Raw genomic sequence first — 26,921 nt, 5'->3', positions numbered from 1 at the left:
GAAGTTAACTCTTATAAATACAATGTACCAATCACTATCATGCATTTTTTAAAATAATCATCATATATTAAAAAAATTAGACAAGAAAAACGAATTTGACAAAGTTAGAATAAAAGTATAATATGTACCTAAAAATATATAAATATATAACTTGGTATATTTTAATGTCAACATATTCTATTTACAGATAAAAGGCAAATTGGAAAATAATAATCTCATCTTTCTGAAATTGGCTGATAATCTCAAGTCAGTTATTAGCCAATAATAATCCGACCTCGTCCAATTTTTTTGTAAAATAGTCTGCTGTTAAAATAGCTTGACGGAGTTAAGTACTTTTCCGAATTACGAACCTATGTTTTAGGGCTTTTGATCAGAATGAGGATACGAGTCGATTGATGTAAAACTTATCTCGAAATACTGCCCCAACCCACGAAAACGGTGCTTCAATTCAGGTGTTTAACTTCCAATTAACAAAATTCAAGTCATTTCGAACACAATTTCGAGGTAAGTTTTACATCAATCGACTCGTATCCTCGTTCTGATCAAAAGCCCTAAAACATGGGTTTGTAATTCGGAAAAACACTTAACTCCATTAAGCTTATTTTAACGGCAGACAATTTTACAAATAAATTGGACGAGGTCGGATTATTATTGGCTAATAACTGACTTGGGATTATTATCGGCTAATTTCAGAAAGATGGGGTTATTATTTTCCAATTTGCCTAGATAAAAAAACCCAATGGTAAATAACTTATTAAACTTTTTCTTTTTCTATTTTTAAATTTATTTTTAATTTATTATTAGAATTAATTTTAGGCATATTTTATTTTTCTCATATAACTTTTAACATACGATATTTTAAAAACATCGGAGCATGTCATTGCGACGTACCTGTTTTTATCTATGTCTCGATATAATTTTTTTCAGAAATTAGTGGTGAGTAGCGTTGTACACGTAATCAAAGTACAAACATACATGTTATCAAAGCTTACCCCGGGAGCGGGCGGCTGCGGGCATCACGCTCAGAGCGGGTGGTATCGGTGTTTATTAAGTTAGCAGCGGAATTTATACATCAAGACCGTAGTTAGGAAATATTTTTATCAGAGTTAAACACCAACCTTTTATAATAATAAATGGGATAAAACCCAAGTTTCATTTGCAATACATTCATAAGGATAAATCCCAAATATTGAAAACATAGACTCCAGGTAACTTTTATAACTACTTTTCTAAGCCTTCAGTGCTCTACAGCTGACTTCTATTAGCTTCACATTAAGTTACCTGAAACGCGTTTTAAAAATATTTATCAGCAAGAAATACTGGCGAGTACATTCCAATTTGTAAAACATCAGTTGTTACATATTACAGTATTAAGGACGATTACAATGTTTATATCTACCCACTTACTCGTTTAGTACGTGTCACTCGACGGATCTATGACTATGGTCATATAACACATTGGATACCCGTGCCCTATTGTGAAGGTTATCAAGTACTGTATACAAACCCCATAATACTGGCAGCAATCGTAGAATTCCAAAGACTTAATCACTGTTATTGTAATTGAAAACATTTGAGGTTTTGGTAAAACAATTTGGTAGGAAAAGAGAATGACTCACATTGTTGACTTAGATAAAACTACAGCTTCCTGTGATTCTCCTAGTTCTTATCTATTAAAATTAAACAATGCACACGTGTTAGTAAGATAACCCAAATCACATTAACCGTACAACTCGAGATAGAACTCTAATGACTGAGTCAGGCAGATCCTTGACATGCATTACGGAGTCCTAGATCAATCGGGTGTAACACGAGATAGAACTCCAACGACTGAGTCAGGCAGAGCCTTGACATGCGTTACGGAGCCCTAGATCGATCGGGTAGGGTAACAGATACGTGATCAGGGGTTATAATACTTACAACGAGGCAGAGCTTCGCTTTTTAGGGGTATAATACCCGAGAGTTTAGACTATCAGAGAGTTTAAGAGAGAGAAAAGAAAATGAACGTTGGTACAATGGAAATACGAACAAAGATGACGATCAAGAAATGAAGAAAAAGTTCGTTACAGATTTGTTTTTGTTTACAGTTTTCCTGGCTATATTTGTTTAAAGATCTTAATTTGTATCAAATTTTTAGGTTCATTTTAATAAGAAATTACAGTAAGTTCATTTAAATTGTTGTTGAATATTGATGATTTTTTCTTGTTTTTAAATAAAATGTATGTATGCGATATTAGAACGTCAGGCTTTATGTTTACTTACATGTAAATTGTTTTACATACTCGTAACTACCTAGTTAAATCACAGAAAGTAAAACAGGATAGAGTTTGTAAAAAAGTGATTTCATTGTCTCTCCATTTTGAAGAAAGAGAAAATGCATGGATAGTCCCTTTAGTTTACCTATTTTTCACCTTTAGTTCCTAACTTTCTAAAATTACAGTTATAGTCCCCAATTTTTACAATTTTGTTCCTGGATAGTCCCTGGCGCGGATGAGGGTTAGTTTTTGGTGTTAAGTGGATGTGAAATGACCAAAATACCCTTGTTATTAAAAAATATATTTAAATCAAGTGGGCCCACCATTTTCTTCACCATCAGCGTCAACGATAACCCTCATTTGAGCAAATTGATACCTTCAAAATCCACCAAAACGAAGCACCCTTCCATTTTGGCTCAAGAAACTCTCGCCGGAAAATCATCCGTTGCCAGAGACTGTTACAACGGCATCGGAAAACAACATCAACAAAAACGAACGAACCTTAGCATTCATTAAAGAAATAACAGACAATTCAACTTCCTGTTGTTCATCTTCATCATCCACCGAGTTAATCGCCTCCAGCGAAGATCTTCTCACTGAAATCTTCCTCCAGTTATCGGTAATCTCACTCATCCGACGACGGCGATTGCTCTGATGCTGACATCATGGCTTCACGGCCATCGATTACGGTACTTACTTCAAGCTCTATGTTTGCCGTTACTCATTCCGATTGTGTTTGTGAGTATTCCGGTCGTTTGTGTTATGGAAATTTGTTTCCGTTTATGCCGCCGTCGGTTGAAATCAGAACCGCCGCAGGATTTGGAGGGAGGAGGCGGAGAGGCCATGGATTTGGATTTGTTGGAGAGGTATCTTGATGATCAGATAAGGTTTGTTCTTGAGGTTTCATGTGAATGTGAATATGAATATGATAGTGGTGGTGATGAAAGTGGTGACTGTTTTGGTGATCGGAGTAATCTATTATGTTGAAATGGTATAAGTGTCAAGACGGTGGTTGTCTGCTTTTGTTGCAGGCTTTGATAGATGGGGAAGGGTTTTGATGATGGCTGCTAGGGTGTGGTGGGTACTGGGTGGGTGTCAAGAGATGAAGAAGGTGGCCCTACCGTACTTATCTTTTTAAGTGTTTAATTAATTTATTAATTAATGTTTTCTTTTTAATAAAGGGTATTTTGGTCATTTCACATCCACTTAACACCAAAAACTAACCCTCATCCGCGCCAGAGACTATCCGGGAACGAAATTGCAAAAGTTAGGGACTATAACTGTAATTTTAGAAAGTTAAGGACTAAAGTTGAAAATTGGGTAAACCACAGGGACTATTGAAACATTTTTCTCTTGCAGAAAAGAAAAGGCATGGGGTTGTAAAATGACCTTGTTGCCCTCTTTTGTACTTTCATATATATTTTAATAAAAAGTTTTTTTATACACATGTTAAAATCTCAAATCAAATCTCAAGCAAGATCACTAGTAATCAAAGGCTCATAATGGTTCATTTGGTTCTTTTAAATCACATTACTTCTCATTTTACCCAATCTCAATCTCTCTCTCTCCCTCTCTCTCTCTTATATATATATATATGTTTGTATATATATAGGGGTAGGTTCTATGCAGAACACAAAATATGGCGAGAACACGCAGAACACAATGAATCACCTATTTTTTCAATCCTAAAAAGTAAATGAAAATGTTGTAAATGTAAGATTTATTGTTTCTTACACTAAAATTCAAAATAAAATATGGAAAATTTTCACTTTTTCTATAACCTACACATATGTAGGTTATGTGTAGGTTAAATTACCAACATGTATGTAAGCTACGTGTAGGTAAAAAAATATGGTTTTTTATGTATATATAATACACATATGAATGTAAGAAAGCATAAAATTAAAAAAAAAACATGAAACTTAAATCCCAAAATTTAGCGTTTTAGAGTTGTTCTTTTTGTTCTCGCAATAGTAGTGTTCTGTAATGATCCTCATCCTATATATATATATATATATATATATATATATATAGGGCATGGATGTATAGAAAACTTATTTGTACTAAGAAAACCTAGGAAACCCAATCTATGACCATTGATCAAGATCATCCAATGTCTCATAAAATTTGAAACCTTTTTGAATTAAATTAAATACATGATAAAGTCAATAAAGTTAGTTCAAGGGCATATGGGTAAAATTACATATGATATGATTACATTTGTCCAAAAGAAGTCAAAGTAAGTACAAACCATATATTAAAATATCTCTTTCTCTTTCTTCTTTAATTGTCACCATCACCATCAAACCATCATCATTCTCTCTTTTTCTTCTTTCTTCTTTTTGAGAATTCAAAATATCTCATTCTCTCTCTTCATTCTTCTTCTTCTGTAAATTCACCATCATCATCATCATCATCCATTCTCTCTCTCTCTCTCCATGTTTCAAAATAAACACCAAGAACACATACAAGTGTGTGTGTGAGAGTTCAGGAGGTAGAGAGAGAGATTTAAGAGAGAAGTCTCGCCGAGAAGAAGAAGTCTCGCCGGAGAAGAAGAAGTCACCACCATCATCATCATCATCGTCATCCATTCGCCGGAGAAGAAGAAGTCTCGCCGGAGAAGAAGAAAAAGGTGCTACGGTGAATCGCGAAACAAGATAAAAACAAGGTGCGACGGTGAATCGAAATCCCTAGATATGAGAGCAACATTTCAGTTGTTATCATCCGGTAAAAGTCACCGGAAAATGGAAGAAAACAAGAAGGAAGTGCAGAAGCAGATTTGAAGATGAACATGAGAGAGAAGCAGATTTGAAGATGAACATGAGAGAGAAGCAGATTTAGAGAGAGGAACAACAATCTTCATCGTGTTCATCTCGAACACCAAGAACACACGCACAAGTATGTGAGAGAGAAGCATGTTTGAACCTAATTTACCTTGATTTTAGATAGAGAGACAACAATCTTCATCGTGTTCTCGAACACCAAGAACACACACACAAGTGTGTGAGAGAGAAGCAGGTTTGAACTAATTTACCTTGATTTTTTTTTGTTAAGGTTGTTGTTAATATGTTTTTGTGTGCTCAAAGTGGTCTAGTAATGGTAAATGTTTAGTAGTTACAGGTTTTTGTTTTTTGTATTAAAATCATGTTTATGTAGTAATGATCTCGTTCATTTTATATATAAAAAGTAGTTCTTTTTGCAGCTACATATGTTGTAACAATGTTACACATGTTACTTATGTTAAAATCAGCCCTTTCTTGGACACAAAAGGAGCTACACATATGTAACACATGTTTGTAACGTGTGTTACACTAGAGGTTTTACTTAGTAACCTTTTTTTGTTAAGGCTGTTGTTAATATGTTTTTGTGTGCACAAAATGGTCTACTAATGGGTAAATGTTTATGTAGTTTACAGGTTTTTATTTTTGTATTAAAATCATTTTTATTTTTTTTATATTATCAGTTGTTCTTAGCTTACAAGTTGAAATGTTGAAATGTAATTTTAAATGGGTTGAAATTTATTTTAAATGGGTTGTTAGTTGAAATGTCTTGCTAGCATAATTAGCTACATATGTTGTAATAATGTTACACGTGTTACCTATGTTAAAACCAGCCCTTTCTTGGACACAAAAAGGGGCTACACATATGTAACACATGTTTGTAACGTGTGTTACACTTAAGGGTAACACATCTAAAACAATTGTTGTGGGGAGTACAACTGTCCAGTCTAGAAAACAAAAACAAAAGCTATACGACGTCAAACAAATACGAAAGGTTGTGCTAACATATGTTACATGTTTGTTTAGTGCTTGCAGCGAGGGAGTTGGTTCTACCGGATAGTAGTTGTTTGAAGTGTATGGTAACTGTTTACATATGTAACCTTTTTTTGGGTGGTTTTGCTTAGTTTTTTTTATGTGTGAAATGATGCAGATAAAAACTCAAAATTTGGGGAGTCTTCAAGTTCAGGGCATAATTGGGTAGAAGGTAACTAGTGTTAGTGATGTTACTACTATTGTTTTTTAATTAGTAAATTAAAAATACTGGACTGTAACTTGTGTTATTATGACTTGACCATAGCAGTTGCAGCCAAACGAGAAGGGATCCTGGCAGGAAGATGGAGAAACCGATGAAGAAGGGGAACAAGAAGTCGATGAAGGGCAGGTGGTGGGTACATTTGACGTTGTACAGAAGTTACCCTCTAGTGTAACACATGTTACAAACATGTGTTACATATGTTCAACCCCTTTGTTACCAAAAATCGGGGCTGCACATATGTAAGACATGTTTGTAACTTATGTTACACTAGAGGGTAGCACATGTATGATCATTTTTTGATCATTTGTATATATTTAAGTCTGTATAAACCTACAACATCGAAACCCCCAAAAAGGTTGCACATGTTATGACAGAAGGGGAAATGTGTAGCAGCGTTCAATAATGTTGTTTCACTCTATAGTGTGTAACATGTGTGACATGGCGTTTGTCAGCAAAACATATAACTTGTAAGGTGATACGGTTGTATCTTTAAAACATGTTTACCTATAAATACTTACATGTTACAGGTTGTATCTTTAAAAAATGTTTAAACTGGAAACTGGAAACACTTACAAAATATAAAGCAGAGTTACACAAGACGTAACATGTGTAAACTGGAAACACTTGTGTAACATTTCGGTGTAACACATGTTACATGTTGTATCTTAAAAAACATGTTTACCTATAAGTACTTAAAAAATATAAAGCATAGTAGGAACACAACTTTTAAGGATGTTACAAACGTTGTAGATAAGATGTTACATGTGCACACACAATTAACATGTGTAACATGGCGACAAGTGTCACGTGTGATCTTTTTTTTGTTACCCTAGGGTGCTAAACGTATTACAACGTTCATAACGCACGTAAACTTATACTAACATCCATCCCTATGTCCACAGATGATCTAGAACATACTCCACATTACCATCTTTACGAGTCTTCTAATGGCACTAAATTGTGGACACCGAATGTCAACGAGCAATATCATCCTATTAATGTTAAATCATATGTCACACTGAAAGAACTTCTTGCCATGTATAAGACTTATGACCAATAAGCTGGGTTCAATGTAAAAAATATATGTTAATGCAGTTTTTTTATCTACTAATAACATTGTTAATAACAACTCTAGGTACATATGTAACATGAAGTGTATCGTTTGTCCCTTTAATTCGTTACGCTAGTCTCATATACTTATAGTTACATATATTACTTGTTTGTTCATTGATATGGCATTTTGGATGACGTAATGTTGTTACATATGTAATTTTACTAAGTTTAAATTGACACCAAAGGGACTGACATATGTAACATATGTTACACTATGGGGCAACAAATGTAACACATGTATAGCCATCTTACACATGTTACATATAGGTGTTACATGTGTTACAACGTCAAGGTTACACATGTTACATATAGTTGTTGCATCCCAAAAAAAATTGCCGTCACATCAACATCCGTATTCATCCAAAAATGGGCATACTAACAATGAAAATGAAAATAAAAATGAATTTTATATCAATAGTTGTAATGCTTCTAAAAAATGGTCTTCACAACAACATCCATCTTCACAACACATAGCAGCCAACCAAAAAACACACCATCGTCACCACGAAAACCTGATGATGCGTTGTAATCCTTCGGCGGGCTTCGCTTCTTGATAACCATCTTCATCTTGAACACAAAACATTTTTTCACCTGTGAACAAAATAAGTACATCAATATTAGTTTCTATAGTTAAAACTTATTAATCTCCTATGTAACATGTGTAACGTGGCTAAACATGTGTTACCTCTCTAGTGTAACACATGTTACAAACATGTGTTACATATGTGCAACCCCCCTTTGTGTCCAAAAAAGGGTTGGGGTAACTACAAGTAACTTGGGTAACGTTTACTGCATATGTAGCTAATTATCCCACCAAAAAAACACGACTTTTTATTTGTAAAATAAACGAGATATTCCGAATAAATTATGAAGTTTATACATTTTAACATTTAACAACCAATCTTAAAAAAACGTTTTAACATTTAAACTTACTATTACACTAAGTAAAAACCTTTTGTAACACGAAAAAAACCTAACACGTGTTGCATTGGATGTATCTTCAAGCTGAAGATGGGATTATAAAAGGAAAATGCACAACACTAAAAAAGTTGTAACACGTGTTACAACGGTTGTTTTAAGAACTTTCAAATAAACAAGTGTTGCAAAGTGGATGTTTTTAAATAACTGTTTAAATCAACGTAATAGAGATGTGTAAGTAGGTAATTTTCTTTTGTAACACGTGTTACATTGGATGTATCTTTATGTTGAGGATGGGATTATAAAAAGGAAAATGCACAGCTGAGTAAAAAGATGTAACACGTGTTACAACGGTTGTTTTAAGAACTTTCAAATAAACAAGTGTTACACCGTGGATGTTTTAAAAAAACTGTTTTCATCCATTTGTAATAGAGACGTGCAAGTAGGTAAAAACCTGTTGTAACACGTGTTACATATGTGCAGCCCCGATTTTTTGTAACAAAGAGGTTGAACATATGTAACACATGTTTGTAACATGTGTTACACTGGAGGGTAACTTCTGTACAACATCAAAGGTACCCACCACTTGCCCTTCATCGACTTCTTGTTCCCATTCTTCATCGGTTTCTCCATCTACTGTGACAACTCGAAACTTAGAACCTTTCTTGTGCCTTGATGTAACATGCTTGAACGCTATGTGACTAGTTAACTTGTTAACTTAATAATAAATGTGAAGTTTTATGTGACTATGTGTTGTATTTGCATGTATATACGTGAGCCGAGAACCCAACTCGAGACGACAAAGACCCGACTCGAGACCATGTGGTCTCGAGTGAATAGTAATCGGTTGGGCCATTTGGGCCGTGACACCCCTTAACCGATTTATAAACCCATTAGGGTGCACCTTGGGGGAACTAGTATTTATACCACACCTCTAGCCAACCTTGCCATTCTTTGGGCAACCATACACACTCACTCTCACACACTCTCCTACTTCCCTCTCACTAAAACCCTAGAGACACAAGCACACTCACTTTCAGATTGGACTCTTGGAACCGGCTCACACACAATCGGTTGGAAGCTCACACACATCATTGAAATCCATCAACCGGTTAGTGTTTTCTTGATGAATATTAGTGATTCATGTTGAGTTTTTGGTGTTTGGATGGATGGTTATGACATTATGTTGCTTGCTAAGTTTTCACATGAGAAATGATTTGCTACTTGTTGTCAAATGATGATATTGCATGTACAATGTTGATAATCGGTTAACATGTCTTCATTTCGGATATATGGCATGTAGAGTTATGATATTGTGTCCAAATGAAGCTTAAACCATTAAGATGTAAATGTTCATGAAATCGGACTAGCTTATGTTAATGACAAATCTTAGTTAAGAATGTTTTGCTAGCAAGATGAGTATTGATATCTAGTTTGGTGTTATAACCCTTGTCCGAAAATGCATAATATGGGTGTATGAGAATTGTTTATGTCATGAATATTTGAAGAACTTGATGAATGTGCTTTGAATATGTGAAGAACAACTTGAATATGCAATGAAGGGGTGTTGAATATTTCAAATCTGCATTGTTTGATCCATTTTGAGTAAATTTTAGACAACAAAACATGTTTAGTGGCTGGTACATATTTCTGCATGAATTCTATTGGATAGTACGATCTGCGCAGAATCAGCAACTGTTGGGGAGTCGAGACCCCTGGTTGCGACTCGAAACCTCCACGTTGCGACACCAGTTGCGAGTCGAGAACACCGGGTTACGACTCGCAACCACAGCATGATGAACCGAGACCACAGGTTGCGACACAGGTTACGAGTCCCGTTGCGACTCGAGACTAAAACATGACGAGCCGAAACCATGGTTGCGACACCGGTTGCGACTCGCAACCATTTATGATCAGCACAAACAGCATGACTCGAAACCATGCTTGCGAGTCCGGTTGCGACTCGAGACCACACTTATGGGCCTAAGTTAGTGGGCCGGACTTATGGACTTCTGTGCTACTGTTGGTGTGTTGTTTGGGCCTGTTACTACGAGCCCAATTGTTCGGGCTTTATACTTAGACTTTGGGTTGTGTTTGAATGATAACTATGAACTGTTACTGTTAAACTTGTTGCCATGATTATTACCGGTGAACAATACGTGTTGAACATTCATGCACTGCTTGGCTTGAATCTGATACGAATAATATATGTGATAGGACCTAACTGACTACCTGCAAACTTGATTAACTTTTCTGTGTTACTACCGAGCAAACCAAGGTGAGTTCACACCCTCTACAAAGCATGGGATTCCCTGGGTTGGGAACGGGGTTAAGGAACGTGGATTCCTCGTCCTCCTTGGGTAGGACGGCTATGGTTCAGGAATGTGATTCCTCGTCCGGATGGACGGATAACTCGTACTAGACTAAAACTCTATCACGAAGTCCCTCCTTTTTGTATCGACTAATCGTCGGGCCAATGGCGAGCGGGTCATTAGTTAGATAGCGCTATTTAGGTCTGACAAACCTCACACCGTGCCGCAGAGGACGGGCGTGAACTAATGGATCTGGGGCACGTCAATGATGATAGACATTGATGTTTTCAGGGCACATAAACATGACTACAGTCAGCAGTCGATATGGTAACGAGTCTAGTGTACGCATGGGGTAGCCCCCACGGCCGAAATGCCTGATAACTAACATGGGGTAGCCCCCACGGCTGGAGTGCCGGAGTAACTGGGAATGAACAAGTCACGTTTTTAAACTATGGGGTAACCCCCACGGCAGGATGCCAGATAAAGGAAACTGTTTTCGAAACAACTAAAACGAACACCCACTGTGAACTCACTCAACTAGTTGTTGACTCGTTACTACATGCTTTGCAGGACCATAGGTACTCAGCAGGAGCTTGCATGGAGGAGAGTCGTTGTGGGACACGGATTGCTGCGTGTCACGTTTTATTTGAAAACATTGAACTTATGTTATAACTTTAAACTTATGCTTCCGCTTGCAACTTAAATTGTTTGTTTTGAAACACCAATCGTATTGGTTAAGCTTTTATAACTGTTTATATGCTTGTTCAGTATGATTGGTGGCTGGATCCTGGTCAGTCACGCCTCCAAGCGGTAGTACTCCGCAGGTGGGATTTTGGGGGTGTGACAGATTGGTATCAGAGCCATTGGTTATAGTGAACTTGGTTTTAATAAAGGAGAAACGTTTTTGTTAAAACCAGACTATAACCGGTATAGTGCTCAACGGTCCACAACGACGCTCCACTCCACATGCAAGGCTCGACATACTAGGTAATATGATATGTGTATATTGCCTACTTGTTAGATACATAGTACATTGCTCATGGTATGCTTGATTAGTATAACTACTGTTGTTTGAACACGTGTGTGCTTACTCTGTCCTACCATCGTACCTTCGCGAACCACTCTCACTCGTATTACTCTTGTTATGAAGAATCATGTCTGGACGCGTTAACATGACACAAGCCCAGTTGACGGCTTTGATCAACGAACGAGTTGCCGCAGCACTCGCAGCTGCACACGCAGGAGGTATATCCTGCAGTCCGAATTTGTCCTAGGATCATTTGGATCCTACTCTCGTGAACCAACCTTTGTGTTAAACTCTGTCTTTCTTTCACCTACCTTAGGTCAATATGCTCAGGCACCGGTGTGCACTTTTAAGACCTTTATGGACTGTCGACCCACTACTTTTAGCGGAACTGAAGGAGCAGTAGGTCTCCTACATTGGTTTGAGAAGCTGGAATCTGTGTTCGAAATGTGTGAATGCCCTGAAGCGCGCAGGGTAAAGTATGCTACTGGTACTCTCGAGGGTTTGGCCCTCACGTGGTGGAATGCTCAAGTGCAAATGATGGGGTTGGTTGCTGCCAACGCCACCCCATGGGAAACTTTCAAGGAAATGGTTAAGGAGGAATACTGCAGTCGCGATGACATCCATAAGCTGGAGGATGAGTTCTACAACCTCAAGATGACGGGGTCAGAGATTGAGGCGTATACTAAGAGATCGCATGAGCTTGCCTTGTTGTGTCCTACTATGGTGGACCCTCCCTATAAGCGAATTGAACTCTATCTCAAGGGCTTGGTGCCAGAGATCCAAAGCCATGTGACTTCAGCAAACTTGACTACTATCCAGCAGGTTGTTCAATTGGCTCACCGTCTTACTGATCAGGCGGTGGAGCAGAACAAGTTACCCAAGCGCATAGGTGCAGCGACTACTTCTGGTACTTCTAGTGGGGACAAACGGAAATGGGATGGAACTTCAAGCAAGGGTTCAACTTCTGTACAATCTCAGTCTCAGCAGAGAAAGACGGACGACCACAAGAGCCCCAGTCAGCAATCGTCTGGTGGTCAAAGTCATGGTGGGTACAAGGGGAACCACCCCAAATGCAATCGTTGCAACTTACACCACAGTGGGCCATGCACCAGGGGCAACTGTCATCGGTGCAACAAGCCTGGTCATGTTGCCAAGGATTGCAGGAGCGCATATCCCGCCAATCAGAATCGTCAGCAACCTCAACAGAACCAGCGGCAGCAACAGGGTAACAACAAAGGATGCTTTCAGTGTGGAGCTGAAGGCCACTTCAAGAAAGATTGTCCCCAACTGAACCAGAACAACAACAACAACAATCAGGGGAATGGTAACAATGGGAACAACAACAACAACAATGGTGCCAGGGGACGAGTGTTCGTGATTGGTCAAGGTGAAGCAAGGAATGATCCCAACGTGGTGACGGGTAAGTTCCTTCTCGACGACTTTTATGTTACAGTCTTATTTGATTCGGGTGCCGATACTAGCTATGTGTCACTAGAAGTTAGTAAAATGCTTAAGCGTATTCCAACACCCCTGAGCGACAAGCACACCGTAGAGCTAGCAAATGGTAAGAGTTTGGAGGCCTCGCACGTAGTCAAAGGTTGCCAACTTATTCTCGCTAACCAGACCTTCTCTATTGACCTTATCCCTATCGTCTTGGGTAGTTTCGACGTTGTCATTGGGATGGATTGGTTATCCCAACACCGAGCAGAGATTCTTTGCAACGAGAAGATCGTTCGTATTCCTGGTTTAGGTAGTGAACCTCTCATGATTCGTGGCGACAAGAGAAGTGCTGTTGAGAACATCATCTCTCTTCTTAAGGCCCAGAAGTGCTTACGGAAGGGCCACACTGCGATTTTGGCTCTAGTTACTGATACCACAAAGAAAGAGAAGAAGCTAGAAGATTTTCCAGTTGTACGTGACTATCCTGAGGTATTCCCTGAGGAATTACCTGGTCTTCCGCCCCATCGCCAAGTCGAGTTTCAGATTGAACTAACTCCTGGAGCTGCGCCTGTAGCACGTGCACCTTATCGTTTAGCCCCATCAGAGTTGGAAGAACTCTCTATGCAACTACAAGAACTCTTGGATAAGGGTTTCATTCGTCCTAGCTCATCGCCTTGGGGAGCCCCAGTGCTTTTCGTGAAAAAGAAGGACGGTACCTTCAGAATGTGTATCGACTATCGTGAACTCAACAAGGTGACGGTGAAGAACCGTTATCCTCTACCGCGCATTGACGACTTGTTCGACCAGTTGCAGGGGTCGAGCTACTACTCAAAGATCGATCTGAGATCAGGATATCATCAGCTGAGAGTTCGAGAAGAGGATGTCTCTAAGACAGCCTTTAGAACCCGTTATGGGCACTATGAATTTTTGGTCATGCCGTTTGGGCTGACAAACGCACCCGCAGTTTTCATGGATTTGATGAATCGAGTGTGCAAGCCTTATCTGGACAAGTTTGTTATAGTCTTCATCGACGACATCCTGATCTATTCTAAGAGTAAAGAGGAGCACGAACAGCATCTACGGCTTATTTTGGAACTCCTTCGAACAGAACAGCTTTATGCAAAGTTCTCGAAATGCGACTTCTGGCTTCGTGAAGTCCATTTCCTAGGCCACGTGGTGAACAAGGATGGGATTCACGTTGATCCATCCAAAGTAGACTCTATTAAGAACTGGCCAGCACCTCGTACACCAAAGGAAATTCGCCAATTCTTGGGATTGGCAGGTTATTACAGAAGGTTCATTAAGGATTTCTCTAAGATCGCGCAGCCACTCACTTCGCTAACACAGAAAGGCGTTGCTTATCATTGGGGGAATGCATAAGAATCAGCCTTTCAACATCTAAAGGATAGACTTTGTAGTGCACCTATCCTCTCATTGCCAGAGGGCACAGAAGATTTTGTGGTTTATTGTGATGCATCAATTCAAGGTCTTGGTTGTGTATTGATGCAACGAGATAAAGTCATAGCTTACGCTTCACGACAACTCAAAGTTCACGAGAAGAACTACACTACGCATGATTTAGAGCTGGGAGCTGTTGTTTTCGCACTTAAGTTATGGCGGCATTACCTGTACGGAACCAAGTGCGCCATCTACACCGACCACAGGAGCCTAGAGCACATATTCAAGCAGAAGGAACTGAATATGCGGCAACGACGATGGGTCGAGCTGCTAAATGATTACGAGTGCTCTATCAGGTATCACCCGGGCAAGGCCAATGTTGTGGCAGACGCCCTAAGTCGAAAGGACACCGCGCCTAAGCGCGTAAGAGCTTTACAACTCACGATCCATTCTAGTCTACCTTCGCAAATACGAGCTGCTCAGATAGAAGCACTGAAACCAGAAAACGTTAGAGCTGAAGCCCTACGCGGGTCAAGACAACGTTTAGAACAGAAGGAAGACGGTGCTTATTATGTAACAGGACGCATTTGGGTCCCACTCTATGGCGACTTACGAGAACTTGTGATGGATGAAGCACACAAATCTCGCTACTCGGTACACCCTGGTTCGGACAAGATGTACCACGATATTAAAACTACGTATTGGTGGCCTAGCATGAAGGCCCACATAGCAACTTACGTCAGCAAGTGTTTGACTTGTGCGCGAGTCAAGACGGAATATCAGAAACCCTCGGGTCTACTCCAACAACCAGAGATACCACAATGGAAATGGGAGCAAATTTCCATGGATTTCGTTACAGGCTTACCTAGATCACAGCGCGGAAACGATACTATCTGGGTGATCGTGGATCGACTCACAAAATCCGCACACTTTTTGGCAATTAAGGAGACGGATAAATTCTCCACTTTAGCAGAAATATACCTCAAGGAAGTTGTTTCGAGGCACGGGGTGCCCACTTCTATTATCTCGGATCGAGACGCGCGTTTTACCTCGGAGCTGTGGCAAGCAATGCACAAATCTTTTGGCTCACGTCTAGATATGAGCACAGCGTATCACCCACAGACGGACGGGCAGTCCGAGCGCACTATTCAAACCTTAGAAGACATGCTTCGCGCTTGTGTAATCGACTTTGGCAACAGCTGGGAAAGGCATCTGCCACTCGTGGAATTCTCGTATAATAACAGCTACCACACCAGCATTAAAGCTACTCCGTTTGAGGCATTGTACGGACGTAAATGCCGGTCACCTCTCTGTTGGGCAGAGGTGGGGGATAGTCAAATCACTGGTCCAGAACATGTGGTAGACACTACTGAGCGGATTGCTCAAATACGACAGCGCATGGCAGCCGCTCGAGACCGTCAGAAGGCCTACGCCGATAAGGGCAGGAAACCACTTGAGCTCCAGGTTGGGGAGCGGGTATTACTCAAAGTTTCACCCTGGAAGGGTGTGGTTCGTTTTGGTAAACGAGGCAAACTCAACCCACGATACGTTGGACCTTTTGAAATCATTGAGAAAATAGGCAAGGTGGCCTACAGACTGAACTTACCAGCGGAACTCGGTGCAGTTCACAACGTTTTCCATGTGTCGAATCTGAAGAAGTGTCTGTCAGATGAGACGCACGTAGTTCCTCTGAAGGAACTCACGATCGACGAACAGTTGAAATTCGTCGAAGAACCAGTCGAAATCACGGACCGGGATGTTAAGATCCTCAAAAGCACTAGAATACCTCTCGTTCGAGTTCGTTGGAACTCACGTCGCGGCCCAGAGTTCACCTGGGAGCGCGAAGATCGGATGAAACAAAAGTATCCCCAACTGTTTGAGAACAGTACAACCGCTACTGAGGCTGAAGCTACGGAATTTCGGGACGAAATTCCAGATCAACGGGGGGTGGATGTGACACCCCAGGATAACCGGGAAAACCATGCAACTTAACTAGCTTCCTCAGTGAGTGCCATCAAATTTCGGGACGAAATTTCTTTCAACTTGGGGATGATGTGACAACTCGAAACTTAGAACCTTTCTTGTGCCTTGATGTAACATGCTTGAACGCTATGTGACTAGTTAACTTGTTAACTTAATAATAAATGTGAAGTTTTATGTGACTATGTGTTGTATTTGCATGTATATACGTGAGCCGAGAACCCAACTCGAGACGACAAAGACCCGACTCGAGACCATGTGGTCTCGAGTGAATAGTAATCGGTTGGGCCATTTGGGCCGTGACACCCCTTAACCGATTTATAAACCCATTAGGGTGCACCTTGGGGGAACTAGTATTTATACCACACCTCTAGCCAACCTTGCCATTCTTTGGGCAACCATACACACTCACTCTCACACACTCTCCTACTTCCCTCTCACTAAAACCCTAGAGACACAAGCACACTCACTTTCGGATTGGACTCTTGGAACCGGCTCACACACAATCGGTTGGAAGCTCACACACATCATTGAAATCCATCAACCGGTTAGTGTTTTCTTGATGAATATTAGTGATTCATGTTGAGTTTTTGGTGTTTGGATGGATGGTTATGACATTATGTTGCTTGCTAAGTTTTCACATGAGAAATGATTTGCTACTTGTTGTCAAATGATGATATTGCATGTACAATGTTGATAATCGGTTAACATGTCTTCATTTCGGATATATGGCATGTAGAGTTATGATATTGTGTCCAAATGAAGCTTAAACCATTAAGATGTAAATGTTCATGAAATCGGACTAGCTTATGTTAATGACAAATCTTAGTTAAGAATGTTTTGCTAGCAAGATGAGTATTGATATCTAGTTTGGTGTTATAACCCTTGTCCGAAAATGCATAATATGGGTGTATGAGAATTGTTTATGTCATGAATATTTGAAGAACTTGATGAATGTGCTTTGAATATGTGAAGAACAACTTGAATATGCAATGAAGGGGTGTTGAATATTTCAAATCTGCATTGTTTGATCCATTTTGAGTAAATTTTAGACAACAAAACATGTTTAGTGGCTGGTACATATTTCTGCATGAATTCTATTGGATAGTACGATCTGCGCAGAATCAGCAACTGTTGGGGAGTCGAGACCCCTGGTTGCGACTCGAAACCTCCACGTTGCGACACCAGTTGCGAGTCGAGAACACCTGGTTACGACTCGCAACCACAGCATGATGAACCGAGACCACAGGTTGCGACACAGGTTACGAGTCCCGTTGCGACTCGAGACCAAAACATGACGAGCCGAAACCATGGTTGCGACACCGGTTGCGACTCGCAACCATTTATGATCAGCACAAACAGCATGACTCGAAACCATGCTTGCGAGTCCGGTTGCGACTCGAGACCACACTTATGGGCCTAATTTAGTGGGCCGGACTTATGGACTTCTGTGCTACTGTTGGTGTGTTGTTTGGGCCTGTTACTACGAGCCCAATTGTTCGGGCTTTATACTTAGACTTTGGGTTGTGTTTGAATGATAACTATGAACTGTTACTGTTAAACTTGTTGCCATGATTATTACCGGTGAACAATACGTGTTGAACATTCATGCACTGCTTGGCTTGAATCTGATACGAATAATATCTGTGATAGGACCTAACTGACTACCTGCAAACTTGATTAACTTTTCTGTGTTACTACCGAGCAAACCAAGGTGAGTTCACACCCTCTACAAAACATGGGATTCCCTGGGTTGGGAACGGGGTTAAGGAACGTGGATTCCTCGTCCTCCTTGGGTAGGACGGCTATGGTTCAGGAATGTGATTCCTCGTCCGGATGGACGGATAACTCGTACTAGACTAAAACTCTATCACGAAGTCCCTCCTTTTTGTATCGACTAATCGCCGGGCCAATGGTGAGCGGGTCATTAGTTAGATAGCGCTATTTAGGTCTGACAAACCTCACACCGTGCCGCAGAGGACGGGCGTGAACTAATGGATCTGGGGCACGTCAATGATGATAGACATTGATGTTTTCAGGGCACATAAACATGACTACAGTCAGCAGTCGATATGGTAACGAGTCTAGTGTACGCATGGGGTAGCCCCCACGGCCGAAATGCCTGATAACTAACATGGGGTAGCCCCCACGGCTGGAGTGCCGGAGTAACTGGGAATGAACAAGTCACGTTTTTAAACTATGGGGTAACCCCCACGGCAGGATGCCAGATAAAGGAAACTGTTTTCGAAACAACTAAAACGAACACCCACTGTGAACTCACTCAACTAGTTGTTGACTCGTTACTACATGCTTTGCAGGACCATAGGTACTCAGCAGGAGCTTGCATGGAGGAGAGTCGTTGTGGGACACGGATTGCTGCGTGTCACGTTTTATTTGAAAACATTGAACTTATGTTATAACTTTAAACTTATGCTTCCGCTTGCAACTTAAATTGTTTGTTTTGAAACACCAATCGTATTGGTTAAGCTTTTATAACTGTTTATATGCTTGTTCAGTATGATTGGTGGCTGGATCCTGGTCAGTCACGCCTCCAAGCGGTAGTACTCCGCAGGTGGGATTTTGGGGGTGTGACATCTACCTTCTTTCGTTATCGTTCTGTTTCTTTATCGTTCTGCTTTCGCTTATTAGCCAGCCTACCCGTCACGGACCTGGTCATTCTCCTCACTCTTGCAAATACAATAGCCATAGTAAATACATAACAACACAAGTAATATTTTCGGAGTTATTTAACACAACAAACAGGTACGAGATAGGTAACACATGTTACCTGAAACTGTATTCTGCACCGAAACTACACAATCGTCAACAACTATCTTCTTTTCGTCAAGCAACGCCCTCACTACAAAGTGTTACCTGAAACTGTATTCTGCACCGAAACTACACAATCACACTCTCTGATGCACTCAGGACGTTGCATTTTTTCTGCACACACCTTTCCACCCTACGCCTTCACATTTTAACAAAAAAATGCCCACATTCAGCTAATCCGACACTAAAAACACAATCTCAATACTAAATCTAACAACATTGCCAAACCAAACCGCTTAAACAGAGAAAAAATAACATTTGAACAGTCCTAAACAAACAATAATCACAAATTAAAAAAGACTGAAAAAAAACCAAAGAATCCAAACCAAATGACACCTAACCGAGTATAAAACCAGAGAATCCAAACCAAAATAAAACAAGAGAATCCAAAAAGACTGAACCATACTTGGACTGGATCACTAACCGGAAACCTGAACCGAGTCCCGATCTGCGGCTGACTCGAATCTGAACTGAGCTAAAATCAGAATCCCCACTCCGGTTGCCTGTAACACCGTCGTCGGCACCGACGGTTCGTCGGAGAACCTCCATCGCTGTAGACGAAGGCTTGTAATCAGAATCCCCACTCCGGTTGCCTGTAACACCATCGTCGGCACCGACGGTTCGTCGGAGAACCTCCACCGCTGTAGACGACGGCTTGTCCGTCGTCCATCGTCGACTTCTTCTCTCTCTTAAATCTCTCTCTCTACCTCCTGAACTCTCTCACACACACTTGTGTGTGTTCTTGGTGTTTATTTTGAAACATGGAGAGAGAGATAGAATGAATGATGATGATGATGGTGAATTTACAGAAGAAGAAGAAGAAGAAGAAAGAGATAGAATAATATATTTTGAATTCTAAAAGAAGAAGAAAGAAGAAAGAGGGAGAATGAAATGATGGGTAATAAATGACTTGATGGGATGGGGGAGAGAGTGAAATGATGGCTTGAACAAATGACTAATTTGCCCTTTAAACATGTGTTTAAAGATATGATGTGGATCAATCTTGACCACACAATTCAGGTTTCCTAAGTTTTCTAGATTAAATGGGTTTTCCATAGATACTTACACTATATATATATATATATATATATATATATATATATATATTGACAGGGTTCTAGAATGAACACTATTGTACTTGTAAACTGAGTGAACAAATCATGGCCATTGATTTATATCATCGAATCGTAAAATACAATAATGTATTTTCATCATCAAATCCTAGCCATTGATTTACATTTGTGTATACACTTATATATTGATAATCAAAGACTAGGATTAGTTCACTAGTGTTCATAATCAAGGAGATTGTTTATAATAAACCTAACCTTATATATAAAGGTAATTTTATAATGTTTTGAAAACAAAATCACCAAATACAAGGTAGCTTTTTGAAATGGATATATTAAGATCCAATAGCCACCCCTTTATTATTTTATCATTTAATGGAATCCAATATTGCTTTTCATCGGAATAAGTTAATAAAACACACATATACACACACTCTATTATATATAATATATGATGAGACAAAATTTTATCCTTACATTATTTTTAAAAGTTTAAAGGGGAAAATAGTCTTTTATGAATTTGTCTATTTTAATTATCTTTTACACGTATGTGTCAATTACTTAGTTAGCTAACAGCTTTAGTTTTGTAGTTATTACATTTAGTAATAAAATTCCTTTATAAATCGAATTATGTAAACAATCAATTCTTAAAATTATATAACTATTATATTATATAACTATTAATTTGTAACATAGGTAGGCTTAATGTGATTGTACTTGATGCTTGAATGATGTTTGTACAATTTAGACAAAAATATAACTATTAATTTTAACATAAGTAGGCTTAATGTGATTGTACTTCATGCTTTAATGGTGTTTTGTATACTTTAGACAAAAAGGCAAAGTGAAAAATTATAAATTTATTATATAACTATTAATTTGTAACATAGGTAGGCTTAATGTGATTGTACTTGATGCTTGAATGATGTTTGTACAATTTAGACAAAAATATAACTATTAATTTTAACATAAGTAGGCTTAATGTGATTGTACTTCATGCTTTAATGGTGTTTTGTATACTTTAGACAAAAAGGCAAAGTGAAAAATTATAAATTTATATATACGTCGAAACGTAGAAAAACTTGAATTTATACCAAAACGTACATAAAAATATGCACGTAAAAATGATTTTTTTAAACGAAAACGTATTCTATTTGACCTGACTCGTCTATAAATAAAGTTTACGTCGGAATGTAGAACAAATCATATTTATACCTACCCGTACATAAAATATGCATGTAAAAAATAATCTTTAAGTAAAAGAAGTATAGGGTTAAACCGAAACAAAATATTAGTAAAAAAATTAATAGGTTAAAAACATTCGTAAAACCCGTGTCAAGTTTTACGCCTCCGCCGCAACGCGGGGTACTTAATACTAGTTGTTTTTATTTTATATGATTTTGTTTTTCCTTTATTTTTAAACTTTTGTTAAAACTTTTGAATATGTACGATACTTCACCAATTAAATATTCAAGTGCTTTACGTATCTGTGTTAGTGTGTCGTGTTTCTCATCGTATGGAGCAGACACCCCTCGTGTGTGTGTGTATATATGTACATATATATATGAGAGTTACTGTATAAAGTATACGAAGGCATCAGAAAGCGGCACTTGTCACTAGGCAAAGGATATCTTCGTCCGCACCAAATTACGCATAAATATTAGATAGTTATGCAACCTATACTGATAATTATGCAACGTATTTAATAATTACGCACGTTAGACACACAGTTTATCGACTTTTTTAAAAAGTCGATTTAAAAAGGCATAGCAAGACTATACTCAAATTAAAAAGGATAAAATGCTCGATTTTATGATGCAAGTTTTTTTTTTAATAATATCATATAAAAAAGTTATGTATGTTAAAAATAAATAACAAAACTAGAAAAAAAATCAACAATGGTTGAGGACCCTTTTATGTGTGTGTGGTGGGGGGTCTTGAAAACTCATGTATTTCATGATAACTACAAGAACTTTTTCGAAAACCAATCAAAATAAAAAGAGTAGAGTAAAGTGTATTTTTTTCCTTGTGGTTTGGTGGCCGGATCACTAGTCAGTAGTCACCCCTCAAACTTGATTTTCGTCGTCTGAGTCTCTTTGGTTTACAAACTTGTTTCTTTGCATCCATCTCGTCATCTCCCTGTTAGCTGATCTTTAAAAAGCAGGTGAAATTACATTTTTACCCATAGGTACACAAATTGCGTTTTACTTAACATTCTCTCTTGTCTCCCATGTTCGCTCTCATCTCTCCCCTCTCTCTTTTCTTCATTCTCTCTTTCTAAAATACCACCACTTAGACTATCTCCAATGCTAAAGGCGTCCTTAGGCGCCCTTAGCTGTCACGTCATATGCCACATAATATCCTTACAAATCCTTAAAAACCCCTATTTCATCTCCAACCATACAAATATCGTTACCTTCTTTAATTTCCACCTCATCAACTAACCATTACACACAATATTTCAATAAAACTTTTCTTTTTTTACTTTGGACCCTGCTCATCACATAAACCAAGACAAACACATGCCCTTGTGCAAGGGCATCTCACTAAAGGGCCTCTAAGAATAGATGAGCTCCAATGGTAAGGGCATCCAAGGGCCTCCAAGAGCATGGTCTCCAAGGGCCCATTGGAGATAGTCTTACCACCATTGTCATCATTACCTACCTCCAGTCCCAACACCTATAACCTCGCATCTATGCCACCCTTCGAACCAAATCTATCACCTTAGATGACCTGCTACAACAAACCATCACCACCATACACCACCAGCCACCTCCGTATCTCACCACCGTCACACCTGCAACCATCTTCGTGTCGTCGCCAACTTCCAACCATCACGCCTACAACCACCTCTGTATCGTCGCCACCAGCCGCAACAAACACCTTAACTCCCATAGCACCGATATCACGACCTACAAATAAACACCCACCTTCACGTAAACACCATTGGAAAAACCACCACCTCTACCATCACTCACTTCCACAGCCATGGTCCACCCTTTACCATCATTCCTAATCATCTTGAACCACCGAGGACCCACCTTCACACCTCCAGCCACCACCTTCATACCACTACCATATTCACCACCGAAACCTGCAAACCCATGTACCCTCACCACCTGCAGCACATCTTTCATCACATTGATGAAATTTTGTGTTTTTATTTGGGTGATTTGTTAGGGTGTCGCTCTTCAATTGTTGATTTAGGGGTTTTAAGGTGTAAATCTATTGATTTGTTTGAAATCATTAATTAATGTTGTTGAGAGTTGATGATGGTGGTGGTGGGTGATAACAGGATGGTTATGGCGTGGTGGTAGGTGATGATGATGGTGGTGGTGGTAGTTTTCTAGAGAGAGAATAGAGAAGTGGCGTAAAAATGTAATTTCACCTGCTTTTTAACGGTCAACTAACAGGGAGATGATGGGAGGGATGCAAAGAAACAAGTTCGTAAACCGCGGGGACTCAAACCGTGAAAATTAAGTTTGAGGGGTGAGCAATAATCCGCCACTAAACCACTGGGACATAAATTGCACTTTACTCTAAAAAATAAAAAGTAAAAGTCACACTACCATTATCCTATATACTAAAAAACAAAGTCGGTGGTGAATGCACCTCCCTACTTTGGCCCGTCCATTTTTTGTTTTGACAGATTTGATCTTTCTAGCTAACAGTCTAAATCTTAAAGCATGAGGTGCAAACAATTAAAGCATGTTTTTGAAAGTCACGCATCGTACGCTCTAAAACGTTTCAAGATAAACCCTTCACTTTCTCGTATGTTTTTTCTTTAATTTCTTTTACGAACCACACATTGACATGTGACACACTCATAATTATCTTTCTCTTCTTTGGTTGTTTATTTATTATATCTTTTAAAATATAATGTTTTATAAAATTCTGAATATACTATTGAGACGTGCTTATTATATCTACGTTTAATATATGTGCCGTCCGAAACTGAGTTTTGCGTGATCATGTACTACTTAGCAAAGCACAGATGTACAAGTAGTTAAAACGGATTTTTTTAAATGCTATTTTTTCTTTCTTTTTTTTCAACTTACACTTTTAATTTTTATGGGTGTTTTTTTTCTTATTATTTGCCGATAGTAAACAGAACGTTGTGGTTGGGTTGTCATAAGTAACGTGCGGATTTACGTATATAAGACGATACTATGGACCTAAAAAACCTTTACATTCTAATCACTTCTTTAGATTACATAATAAATGCATTAATACACCGGCATAACGTGCAACGAGAAAATTCATAGTTAATTACTGTAATATACCATTAAAAAGCCATTTACTCTCCAATTGATTCATTTGTCCTCTCCAAAAGTACTCTTATCAAATTTTTAACACATGTGTATATGGAAACCTATACATGTGTAATTATTTTTCGAAAATTTAAACACGTAAAATTATTTAAATTTGTATTTTAGTAAATAACGCTAGTGTAAATTATTTTTTATTTCATTCGATTGGTTTTTCTGACCGAGTTCTTATGAAATATTAGTTCTGATTTCAACCTCACCCTATATATGGGTGTGTGCGCGCTTTGGACCGTGTATCCTTACAAAGTTAACATTCAAAAATATAGAATAAAAAAACATGAATTAGTACATCCTTTAAAAACTAATCAGTTTTACCGGTTAGACCAGAAACAACAGGTGATGTTGGTGCTAGTATTAGTTGACGGACTAGAAACAAATAATTAAACGCGCATTTTGTTACTAAAGCTAGCAAAACGAGTGGAAAACCATCAATCATGTCTTCTCCCTAATATATGAGATTTCATCTTATTGCATTCTTTAATATATCTAAGTTACTAAAAAATTTTAAAAACTCATTATTCAAAGTTTTATACATGAGTACAAAATTCCATGTTTCAAAGTAACTTTGAGACACAAAAAAAAAAAAAAAAACAAAAAAGAAAAAAAAAACCTTAGCTATATTCTGTTTCCAAATTACTGAAATAACATTGATAGTGTCCCAATAAAAAAATAGTGGAAAACAAATCAACTCTGATTTTATAAATTAAGCCACCTACCCACTAACACTAACAGAAATTAGTTTGCACAATCACCTTCATACTCTTTACATGTAGATAGAAATTAACCTTTTTCAGTGATGTTAAAAAATGTACAAATCCATCTTTTAAGAGCACTCATAACGATTCTTCTTACCCTTCCTCATATCCATTTTATTCATTTTCAATCTACATTAGACCAAGCGTAATGGGGCGTTTTTTTTTTTTTAAAAATTGCCCCAAAACGCCCTAAAACGCCCAACCCCCCACTACAGGGGGCGTTTTTCGGCGTGATTTTCGAAAAAAATCCCGTTCGGCGTTTAAATTATAACGCTGCCACCATCTTTCGACCCCCATCTTTCGACCGTTGCCATCTTTCGACCCCCCATCTTTCGACCGTTGACATCTTTCGACCCCCCATCTTTCGACCGTTGACATCTTTCGACCCCCCATCTTTCGACCGTTGCCATCTTTCGACCCCCCATCTTTCGACCCCCCATCTTTCGACCCCCCATCTTTCGAATGGGGCATTATGGGGCATTATACCCACTACACCACTTTTGCTATAATGCCCCCTTGCTGACTAGGACGCCACATGGCGCAAAACGCCCCATGGTGGGGGCATTATAGTGTTCTACCACTACACATGGTCTTAGAGTACTCATCAACATACCCCTAGTTACATAGGTAATTAAAGTAAACTTTAATATTTGATGGTTCATTATTCATTTCTTATCTTATATTTTAATGTTGTTGTGAGTGAAAAAAATATTATTTAATTAATTATAAATTATATTAGGAATCAGATATGAAGGGTTTTTAAAATAAACAAATGTTATAAATAAATGTGTATTTTAGTTAAATTACATGGATAAAAATAAAAATTTCAATATAATACTTTAAGAAGTACATCATTATAAAATTTGGGGGTTTTAAGAAATCGTTTGATTCAGACCCGGTCACTTTAGATACGACGATCTTATCAGACCCGACCACTTCAGATACAATCACCATCAAATTCGTCTGATTAGGGTTACCGGAGCCCAGTCAAAACCCTAGCCGCTGCCTTTTTCTCCTTCGTTGGAAGTTGGAACCCTAACCCGTTACTAACCTGCTCGATCACCCTAGATTGTCGCCATGGTTGTTCCTTCACCGCAAAGTGGTGGTGATGGTGCAATCTGGTGGTGATGGTGGGTGGTGGTGGAGGTCGTGTAGTGTGGAAAGAGAAAGGTAGAGAGAGGAAGAGTGGTGACGGAAGGAGGCTATGGTGGAAGGAGTTGGTGGTGGACTGGTTGTAGAGAGAGATCGATGGAGTAGAGAGAGAGAGAGAGAGTTGTTTGTTCATAGAAAGAAAGAGATGAGTGATATATAACATTTAATTTTATTTTATTTTTCTTATATAGGGTAAAAGACAATTATGCCAAGGCACATGATCAAATTTAACAGAAAATTTCAATTAGGTTAGGGCTAAAGGACAAAGTTTGTAGTATTTTGAAACATTAAGTACAAAACTCGTCAATT

The 26,921-nt window shown here is 38.7% G+C and overlaps 1 protein-coding gene and 1 long non-coding RNA gene across 2 annotated transcripts; one reads left to right on the top strand and one right to left on the bottom strand.

The window, feature by feature from the left end:
* The first annotated feature begins 2,909 nt into the window (after nt 1-2,909).
* LOC110887565 lies at nt 2,910-3,393 on the top strand. Its single transcript, XM_022135144.1, has 2 exons — nt 2,910-3,225; nt 3,287-3,393. Exons 1-2 carry the CDS (start codon nt 2,910-2,912, stop codon nt 3,391-3,393), a joined length of 423 nt encoding a protein of 140 aa, XP_021990836.1.
* Nucleotides 3,394-7,758: 4,365 nt separating this feature from the next.
* On the bottom strand, nt 7,759-8,952 carry LOC110891635. Its single transcript, XR_002565437.2, has 2 exons — nt 8,905-8,952; nt 7,759-7,970 (listed from the first exon to the last, which is right to left on the bottom strand). It is a non-coding gene; the product is annotated as an uncharacterized LOC110891635 (long non-coding RNA).
* Between the last annotated feature and the right edge of the window lie 17,969 nt (nt 8,953-26,921).

This window comes from Helianthus annuus, chromosome 11 (assembly GCF_002127325.2).
Source record: "Helianthus annuus cultivar XRQ/B chromosome 11, HanXRQr2.0-SUNRISE, whole genome shotgun sequence".
NCBI classification, from domain to species: Eukaryota; Viridiplantae; Streptophyta; class Magnoliopsida; order Asterales; family Asteraceae; genus Helianthus; species Helianthus annuus.
Note: the sequence above shows the minus strand (reverse complement) of the source record. Positions and strands in the feature narration are given on the sequence as shown.